This window comes from Cyprinodon variegatus, unplaced genomic scaffold, assembly GCF_000732505.1.
Source record: "Cyprinodon variegatus isolate N-32 unplaced genomic scaffold, C_variegatus-1.0 Scaffold1889, whole genome shotgun sequence".
In the NCBI taxonomy this organism is placed as follows: Eukaryota; Metazoa; Chordata; class Actinopteri; order Cyprinodontiformes; family Cyprinodontidae; genus Cyprinodon; species Cyprinodon variegatus.
Genome location: NW_015152342.1, coordinates 1 through 10,556, shown reverse-complemented (window position 1 = coordinate 10,556; position 10,556 = coordinate 1). Strand labels below are relative to the sequence as shown.

At 37.9% G+C, this 10,556-nt stretch overlaps 1 protein-coding gene across 1 annotated transcript; it reads left to right on the top strand.

Annotated features, from left to right (window-relative positions):
- Window positions 1–4,196: 4,196 nt before the first annotated feature.
- On the top strand, window positions 4,197–10,398 carry LOC107104796 (deleted in lung and esophageal cancer protein 1 homolog; the record flags this gene model as incomplete). Its single annotated transcript, XM_015404891.1, has 10 exons — window positions 4,197–4,341; window positions 5,104–5,217; window positions 5,330–5,475; window positions 6,021–6,214; window positions 7,867–7,951; window positions 8,032–8,119; window positions 8,320–8,493; window positions 8,570–8,706; window positions 9,981–10,073; window positions 10,308–10,398. Coding segments are annotated over exons 1-10 (1,219 nt in total), but the record flags the coding sequence as incomplete, so codon positions are not given.
- Between the last annotated feature and the right edge of the window lie 158 nt (window positions 10,399–10,556).

Here is a 10,556-nt window from a genome sequence, read left to right as displayed (position 1 = left end):
TCACACTTGGTACTAGCCCCAGCCCTGATACTCCACACCCACTGAGGCACCAGTTTGACAAGTCTTCCACAGTCTCTTAGCTCACTTATAATTTCCTTCATGCTCTCCAATGTAAGCTACACCCTCCGAAGGAATTTTATCATCACAGCCTAATAAGAGGAAGTTAAAAATACAGCAAAAATTATATTAAGTTAGTGTCAAATTAGTATTTTCATTAAGTTCAAATAATGCCATGTTTTGTTTTTTTTCTATGGCCACTTGTGGTTGTACTGATTCATTTTAAGTGTTGCTTAAAGCACTATTACAGAAGGGCCTTTTTCTTGTTAGTCGTGTACTTCCACCTCACACCTCTTTTGCATAACAACAAGCCATTCATATCAGCAATGCTTTAAAATGTCTGGAATCTTATGCCTTCATAGTGAGGTAAACCCACATGTTGTTCATGAAAAAGGTTTATGGCCTTTTGATTATCTGTTTCTTCATGTCTTCAAAAAAGTGTCTGGCAAACCATGAAGCAGGGAAAATATGCTTAACAATTCCCCCTTTGAGACACCCACTTCAGTAGCACATGAGCTGATAATCACAATCAAATACTTTGTTTTGGGTTCCTCAGGAATCTTGGGCTATGCAACAAGAGTGGTTGACTATGCTGTGTGTTTGTCAGCGATAAACCAAACTCTTTTCAGAAATGACCCAACTTTTTGCATGAGACCATGTAGGGAATGTGTGACAGACAGTTTGCATGACTCATTTAATCCACAATGTTTAAAAATAAATCAAAGCGTTCAAATACAAGAAGAAAGAGATTCTTATACGGTAGATAGAGCATTTATTGTTTTAGTCTAAGGTTTCAAACTGGAAGTTCTGTCCAGAACTCATATTTGATACAAAAGCCTACTGATTTATTTGGATCACGCCTGTGTAGTGGTTTCTCCACCTAATCAACATGTGGGATGGATTTGTTTAGATGTAACAAGATATAAAATGTGTTGGAACCACACCTTTTGCCTGCTGTGTATTGTTTTGTTTTGTTTTTTCCAATTCAGTACTTACAGTACCATTCGGCTCCTCTAACTATTTATTTTCTCTGTACACAGTGTGGTTATTTTTGGTCCTTAAAGTAGTATAGTGAAAAGAGCTTTGCTAGCCCAAAATTCCTGGTCAGCCAGTCAGAACTGAGGAGGCCTTTTAGAAGAGAGGGGAAGCTAACACACTCGTGGAAAAAAAAAAGAATGTTAAAACCTTGGCCATATCACAATTATCACGTTATATTACACAGCCTTCAGCTGTGGCACATTTTTAAAGAATACCTGAAGGCAACGAAGAGTTCAGATGATTTTAAAAGAAAGATAAAGACACAGGTATGAAGTGTGAGTTAGCTATTATAATTTAATATTTTACTTTTATTTATACATACTTTTATTTATTTATTATTATTGCTGTTTAAGCTATTCATAATCACGGCAGGTGCTCATATAAATTTTAAGAATTTTGTGCTTTTCTATCCTACATTCTATCATTATGATTATTATGGTTGCTCTTAACTTTTGTCCAGTAATGAATCTATTTTATACTTTTTCACACTACCCATTTATCCGTACTCTTATTTTTTATATTTAAATCTGGATCTATAAAAGATAACTTATTTGTCCATTTTTGAAGTGTCTATCTAGATCCTAATGTATTCTGAACATTTCCCTTCTCTGCATTTATCAACTTCCCACACTTTATCAAATTAATGGAGCTTTACGCAACATTGAGTCAGTCACCTATACAAACGCTGATGTTGGTAAACTAAATTATACTGTAGCCACAGTTGCCCTGGGGCAGACTGATATAAGAAAAGCTGCCATGCAATCAGCTCTCTGACCACCAATAGTAGGCAAGGCAGCTGAAGTGTCTAGTCCAAATATACTGCTCAAAAGATAAAGGGAACATGTAAACAACAATTTAATTGCAATTCAATGGCTCTATGCACAACTCCACTACTTCCTTAACTTAAGGCAGCTCTTTTATTTCCTGTCTTTTTCTACTAGATGGTCAGGTTTGTCTGACCTCAGTAACCATTGCTGGACATATATGGATTAATCAGTTCATCCAGTAATGAAAGACAGGATACAAAAGAGCTGTGTTAAGCTTAGGAAGTAGTGGAGATGTGCATAGAGCCCATTCAACTCTGTTTATTTATATAGCGTCAACAGAGACAATTTAAGCAGATCATACATGCAGTCAGACTTGCTCAAAGTTTTCTACCTAAGGAAAAACAAATTGATTGCAATGACTCATTGACTCGAAAGCAACCCCTTTACACCAAGCATGCATGTACAGTAGCGACAGTTGAGAGGGAAAACTCCCTTTTACTTTGAAGAAACCTCCAGCAGAAACAGGCTCAGTGTGAGCGGCCATCAGCCGATCCCCACTGGGTTTCAAGGAGACGGAAGCATACAGAACAATATAACTGTTATTTAATAAAAGTTCTGTGAAATCAAACTGTCCACTTAGCAAGCAACAACGATTTGCACATACTGTTGTGCAAATTGAATATTCATCAGGTGGAAATTATTGGCAATCAGCAAGACACACTCAATAAAGGAGTGGTTCTGCAGGTGGGGATCACATACCACTTCTCAGTATATATGCTTTCAGGCTATTTTGGTCACTTCTGAATGGTGGTGGTACTTTTATACTCACGGCAGCATGAGACGGACTAAACAACCCACACAGTTCAGGTATTGCAGGTCATCCAGGATGGTACATCAATGCGGGCTGTGGCAAGAAGGTTTGCTGTAGGGAGAAAACCAGCCAATACATCAGGAGACTTGGAGGAGGCCATAGGAGGATGCCTATTTCCAGGAGTCTTTAGATGAAAGGAAGGGTATAGCCTAGGCAACACAGAGACACAACTATGCACACATAGAGGTACACTCACACAAAAGGGCAATTTAGATATGCCAATTAACAGTCATGTTTTTGGACTGTGGGAGGAAGCCAGAGTACCCAGAGAGAACCCACGCATGCACAGGGAGAACATGCAAACTCCATGCAGAAAGACCCCGGACCGGGAATTGAACTCGGAACCTTCTTGCTTCCAGGAAGCAGTGCTACCCACTTTGTCCTCTATCCATAGAGATTTATTGTTTGTGTATTTGTTTCGTTGTTGTTTTTTTCGTTTTTTCATTTTTATTATTTTTTCTTCTATAAATCTTTTCTAAAAAAAAAAAAATTGAACCAATCTGGCTGTATTTATCTAGTTGAACTGTCTCTTTAAAGTGCCTTAAAGGTAAGATGTGTTCTGAAATGGCGCTATATAAAAAAACTGAATTGAATTGTCTTGTTTATGATTTATGATACCGGTAGCTCTGTTTACCTGCTTTGTTACAGACGTCATGCTGTTAGCCTACTGGGGAACCTCATGCGTACAAATATTTATATTTCCTGGTGATGTCATATATCTTTATTTATCTGTTGTCAAAGGTCTTTTTTAAATCTACCATCACAATCGCGGTATTTTCATATCCGTTGCGACCACCTGTTGTTGCCAGGCAACCACAAACTTTACCGACAAGCTCAGCGGGATTTGGTGAAAATATTTGGTGTTAAATCTCATACATATGCTATTCTTTTCTTTGTGATGTGGTCACGAAAGGTTCCGTGTGTGTGACTTTCACAAAGGAAACATGTCGGAAAATGAATTTGTTGAGCCCTGTGTGGAGAGTTACAGACCTGCGGCAGGAACATCACAAGTAAGATAAACGCGTTTTAATTTAGAGGTGTGAGAAATCCTTGAGTTTCTATATGAAAATTTTCCTCATTCTTGATTCTAGGACATTTCTCATGTATTAGCAAGCGTTTTCAAGGAAGTTTACAGTAAGGACATGGGGAAGACGCTGCCCTTCAACCGCATCCAAACAAACGCAGACAGAAGCAGTTATCATGATACATATGTTAAAAGGCTCTGGGAGGTAAGCAGACAGCTGTTATTAGAAGGAGTATGACAGAATGAAAGATTTCTCTAATCTTCCTTCCTTCCTTCCTTCCTTCCTTCCTTCCTTCCTTCCTTCCTTCCTTCCTTCCTTCCTTCCTGCCTGCCTGCCTGCCTGCCTGCCTGCCTGCCTGCCTGCCTGCCTGCCTTCCTTCCTTCCTACCTACCTACCTACCTACCTATTTTAATTTACTCTTATTGATTATAGACTCGTTGTGAATATGAGGAGCGTCTAAAAGAGGCTGAGCTGGTGAAGACTCACATGGCTCAGGCCAGAGCCCGAGCTGCAGCCAAAGAAAGCCTGGAATGTGAGAGGTTGAAGGCAGACTTTAAAGATGCTTGTGATCATCAACCTATAGGTAAATTATATGTATAGTCTTCAAAATATTATGTCATACAAATCAAATTTTTTAGACATTCTGTTTTTTTGTTTTTTCATTTTAGCTCCACTGAATTTTAATTCTTGATTATGGCTGCACAGTGGGACAGTGGGTAGCTCTGCTGCTTCTTGCCTTGCAGCAAGAAGGTCGCAGGTTCAATTCCCAGTCTGGAGGCTTGCATGTTCTCCCTGAACATGTGTGGGTTCTCTCCGGGTACTATGGCTTCCCCCCACAGTCCAAAAACATGACTGTTAGGTTAATTGGCTTCTCTAAATTCTCCTTAGGTGTGTGTGTGAAAGGTGGTTTGTCTCTGTGTTGCCCTGCGATGGAATGGCAACCTGTCCACGCTGTACCCTGCCTCTCAATTGTAGACAACTGGAGATAGACACCAGTACCCCTCGTGACCCCACTTGGGATAAAGCGTGTCAGAAAATGGATGGATGGATGGATGAATGCTTGATTAATTTATAACCTGAATATAGAGTAAATAACTATAAATGTTATGTATGATCGTGTCAGAATCATGCTATGGTGATGCTTTTGTTTAAAAGTTGTTTGGAATCTGGTCAGAAAAGACGGCTGTAGGTAAAATAGAAGACCCTTGAATAGGAGTATTGTTCACCTTGCAGAAGGACACCATGAACCATGAACACACAGCTTGTTTTAAAAAAAAATGTGTTCAAGAAACGGTATATCCGTAATTATATTAAAATGGCTCTTGCTTTTGGTGTTTACTTTCAGCTAAATCCACCTACTGCTGGTGTGTTGATGATGATCTTTTCAAAAGAAACAACCTGATCTCGCCTGGAGACTACTTAGATACCCAGAAACCACAAGCTAGAGAACCAGCTGCAGGTATGTGATGCCAGTGACATTTAGGATCTTATTGATAGGTTGACTACCTTTACCTTAAAATTTCTTCAACAGTAACAAACAGTTTTGTTAATCCCCCTTACATCATGCACAGGGATGCACTTATACCGGGAGTCTCAGCATGATAGAAATACACTAAAGAATTCTCCAAAGAAAATTGTGGAAATAGATGAGTTGGATGAAAGGCTTGCATTTGAATCAAGTTCAGATGCACAACAAATAAAGAGAACCAATAAAGAGGTAACCCTTTTTATTTTTGTTATACATTACATTATTGTGATTATGTTTTATTTTTGTCTATCACTGTTGTGGGAAAATTTTGATTCCTCTTCTATTATATTTTAATTTATCCTATTTACTCAGTCTGTTTCACCTTGAAGGCCACACAATTCTCGGCAGGATGGTGTTTGTTGACCAGACATAGCTTCTTCCCATAACAAACCAGATTCTTTCTCATGGTTTATTCATAACATGTTACTGTTAACCAAAGTGTCTGTAATGTGTTTTGACTCTGACTGCTTTTCTATTGTTGTAAGTAAGGGGGAACGAATGGTGGTCATGCAGAACAGGGCAGAATGCTGTGCCATAAGGGCTGTATGATGAACTGTTCTCTATGAATAAATGTGCCGACTTAGTGAAATCCATCAATCTCCGTTTGTTTAACTAGGGGGAACAGTTGAATACTTTTTTCCCATGAGTATATCTTTAAACTATTCCATGGTTTTAATTTGACAAAATGTCAAAAAGAAGCTTAAGGCACAATATGTTTGATTTGTTCCTAACAGACCAAACCCAGGCCAAAGTGGATGGGACAGTCTAGTGCCAAGGACCAGGCAGAGGACTGGGAGAAACTTCAGAGTTTTAAACAAAAAAGTTTTTTGAGAAATCCCTCCAATGCACAGCAGAGAGGAACATTGCATATCTCACCCAAAGCCAAAGCAAAGAAGGAACATGATGGGAGAAGCTCAGAGATTCAAAGGTATTAGAAAAAGTTCACATTGAAAAGAAATCTAGATTTTACATTTTACTCAGGTGCACAACATTTGGCAAACAATTTATTACAGTGAACTATGGAAGCCCCTGATCAATATTGACATGAAACATGCGTGTCCTTTTAGCTCAGAGTAAACAGTTGAACAGCCACTGTACCTCAACAGGTGTATGTAAGCTGAAACCTTATGCTCTACAAAGTGACCACAGAGTCTGAAGCATAGAGGGGGTAAAAACCACACTGGGTTTCATATCATCATCCATCTCTTTTACCACTTCCAATCCATTCGGCAGCAACATTATATTCATCAAGTGTACAGTTTCTTTACACTCATCTCTACAAACTATGCTTATCAATGCAGAGTAGAGTGCTCCTGGCTATCTCTAGTGGTAGATGGACAAAAGGTCAAAGCATCTAAGACAGATGGACAGATGGAGGCACACAGGGCAAATACCCTTGCTTAGACACTTTCACAGTTTTAAGGGCAATTTAGGAGGATCTTTCCGGACTGTGGGAGAAGGACAGAGTCCACACAGAACCTATGCATGCATGAGGAGAGGATACAAGCTTCATGGAAAAACCTAGAATGTTTTGATCACAAGGAAGCTGTGTTTTTATTTTGTTCAGGCTGCAGATGTGAGATTTTCAAAAAGGGAAGAATTCTGTGTTTGATGTTTTTGGTGGGAAAATATGTTACCTTTAATCTAGGAATATTTTATCTGCCTGTTAAGAAAAATATAATTTAAATCTTACTTTGGTGGCAATTATTAGCAAATATTTAAACATATTTATCCCTTGATAATAAAAGTACTGAGAACATAAACTGATTTTCAGAGCACACCCAGGAACCAAAGAACTAATGATTATTTATAAAGCTGCAACTAGCTATCTTTTTGCAAATTGATTAATCTGTCAATTCTTTTTTTGATTTATCAATTAATAATCGGGTAGCAAAACATTCCCTAAAGTAAATTTTTTACTAAATTAAACTACCGGCAGTTGAATCTAAAAGTTTTCCACTTGAGAAGTTCTGGATAGAGCATATTGACAGACGAAATCTATTTTTTTTTTTAATCTTATATGCAAAATGTTTTTGTATAGTTTTTACAATTTTGGTATAATAAATGCTCTAAGTGGGTTGCTCTCTCAGATAAAGGCAGGTTTTACAGTCTCTATACCCTGCTTAATGATTACTGAATTACTAAATTAGTTGACGATAATTTCAATAATCGATTAAGCATGATTAATAAGATTCATTGTTTCAGCCGTAATAATTTATTTAACTGACTTTTCTATTACATTATATATTATTCTGTACAGATAAGATAACAAGAAGACTAATTAAGCATGGTTTTACATCCAAAACTTTTCAGCCATTAATTGTCGCAGCACAAATGCTCTAAAATTGACAAATGTAATTAAACTCAAAACTATTTGAGATGCTCATTCTGGATGTAAAGGCTGTCTTTTTGTTTCTTCTTATGTTAAGAGTTCAGTATTTAGTGTTGACAAAGATCCTTATCAGCAGGTCAAAAAGTTCTGATTAGTAAATATCTAACGATAAACTCTAACTTCGTATCTGGGGTAAAAATTTGCTGTTTAATTCTGCTTTTGCTCTTCTTTTTTATACCTTCTCAAAGCTCCGGCGATGCGCCTGCCCCAGTTTTCCAGGCAAAGCCATCAGTGATTTCTTTTACTGAATACAGCCTTGGACAGGTCTATGAGGTATGTTGAGGTGACTAAGACCAGTCAGAATCTAGAAGAAAATGGAAAATGATGAGTAACATATTCCCATTTTGCATCAGTCTACTCTGAAGCTGCAAAACGTGACTTCCACAAGCCGCCATGTCAGAGTCATCCCTCCTACCACTTCATACTTCTCTATCAACGGGGGTGAGTCACTTTAAGGTTGCAGTTGGGCAACATCTAGTCCTAAAATGATGTTCATATCTGTTAGCTCTCCACTTTGGTATAGAAGCTGGACTGTGAGTTAATCTAGCCATATACCTCTGTTATAAATACCAAATGATTTCAAGCTTCAGTTGCTCCCAACTGAATAAACTGTTATTTAAGTACAGAGCGTGTGTTTGCAGGAAGATTCCCCAGTGATGGAGGCATCATTGCTCCAGGGTTGAGCTGTAAATATACACTGCGCTTTACTCCAGACTCCTTGGGGGACTATGAGGATTTTATAATGGTGGAAACTGATTCTGAGCAGCCTTTAAAAGTGCCAATCAAGGCACATAGGCCTCCTCCTGTACTCACCTGTAAGCATCACTATACTCATCCAAGGTTATTTCAACTACCAAAGCTTGCAAACACCGTATCCTATCTGTTTTGCAGTGCCCAGAGTTGTGGACTGCGGACACTGTCTGGTTGGAGGGGTAAAAATTGTTGAGCTCCGCTGCCAAAATGTTGGACTCAGTCCTGGGGATTTTTGCATCATTGCCAAGGACCAATGGCCAGCCTCAAACCTCAGGGTAAAATTTGTATAACTGAAACTATTTACTCTTATTTTTTTGTTGTTGTGGTTTACTTGTAGTTAAATTATCAAAAGGTGAAATAAAACTTTTCTGTGAGGTGTGGGTTTTAGTTTTGTCTTTGCTCCCCAGAAACCAGATTTCATTTAGAAGTTGGTCTTTTAGGCTAAATCTGGTCCATCATAATCAGTCTTTATTTAGTACAGAAATACCGGTAGTTGTTGAAAATAGGGCTGTGTTTGGTCGGTCTGATTTTTCCCACTTAAAACCAATAATACATGCTGAAAAAAAGTTGAAAACCCAATTTACAATGTCTTTTCAACAATCTCAATATTGCAGCTTTTTACTTCACTTTTCAGCTAAAGGTCATTTGGATATAAACCATGTGGGTTTTTTTTATTGTCTTTTCAACCAATTTTGCTCGCTGGGTTACAGCCTTAGGACCCCATATTTAGTCTTTTAGTGGTGAAATTTCCACTATATCAGCAGTGATAGGAGTAAAAAAAAAACTATATAAGCTAAAAGTAAGCATAACTTTTAAATGTACAAATGCAATAAAGTGAGCTGCAACATTCAAGTATAAAAAAATAAAGCCAAATCTTTGTAAAAGCTAATCTGTTTAACTTACTGGTTAGTTTTGTTGGGAACAGTGGTAATTCTCCAGCTTTGGCAGCTACAGTAGTTGTTCTCTGTGCCTTTGGGACACAGCTTGTCCCTAAATGACCTTTCCAGGCGTATGTTTCCATGCATGTATTTGGAGACATCATTCAGGTTTTAAGTAGCAGAAGGTAGAAAACTGTAAGCACTGTAAGGTCCTGCTTCCAAATTAGAGAACACGTCTGATACGACAACAGAGATAGAAATTCTCCTCAGGACTCACTGATAAATCTGCCTAATTCGGATTAGAGTTACTCCTGCCTTTTCCATTTTAGATAATTGTTTAAAAAATGTACATGTTTATTAGACCACACGATGATTACTCCCCATTAAAACATGGAAGGACTTGATTATTGATTAAAACATGCTCACTTGATTGAGATTTTTAATTAAAGAAAGCTCAGTTAGATTTATTTCATTGAATTTGCTGAGGGTGTAAAAAAATGTGGAAACAAAAGCAATATTAGATAATCTGGGTTTCCTCTCTTCACTACTCAAATTAAGGATAGATTTATTTCTGTTGCTACAATAAATAATTATCTTATTAAAGGTTGTTTTTTTTCTCGATTTTATTAATATGGGTAAATGAATGTAACATATTTTTTTTTCTTTTTTAGTCCCTGGCAACAACATATTATTCTGAGCAGCCCCCCTTTGCAGTGGGCCCCTCTTTGTTTACCCTGCAGCCGGGAGAAACCACACGGTTGGAGGTAGCATTTCTCTCTGAATTTGTACATTAAAATAAGAGCAGTTTGTTTACCATGTTTTAAGTTTGCCTGCTTTGTATTTGGGGACAACCCACCGTGCGCTTGCTCTGTATTTGAAATATAAAGAGACTTTAGTAAACTTACTTGTTTTCGATAATTGCATAAACAGCATATATCAGAACCTGAATGCAAAGGGGCACCTTTTGTTTTACATGACCTTTTTTGCATGGGTTGCAGGTTGTTTTCTTTCCAACCACTCAGGGGAGGTGTGGTCAGCTGTTCACCATGGTCTGTAACAACTGCCAGGTGAAAAACATATCTGTTGAGGGTGAGTTTTCAAAGAAAGACAAACAAGGACTTTTCTCCCCTGGGGTCTAATTGATCAAATATTGTGTGGGAACTAAAGATTTGGCTGTGCAAAAGATATTTTAGATTTACCATACCTTAGAAACAAGCAGATTTTATTGATAAATCACACCTGTGCAC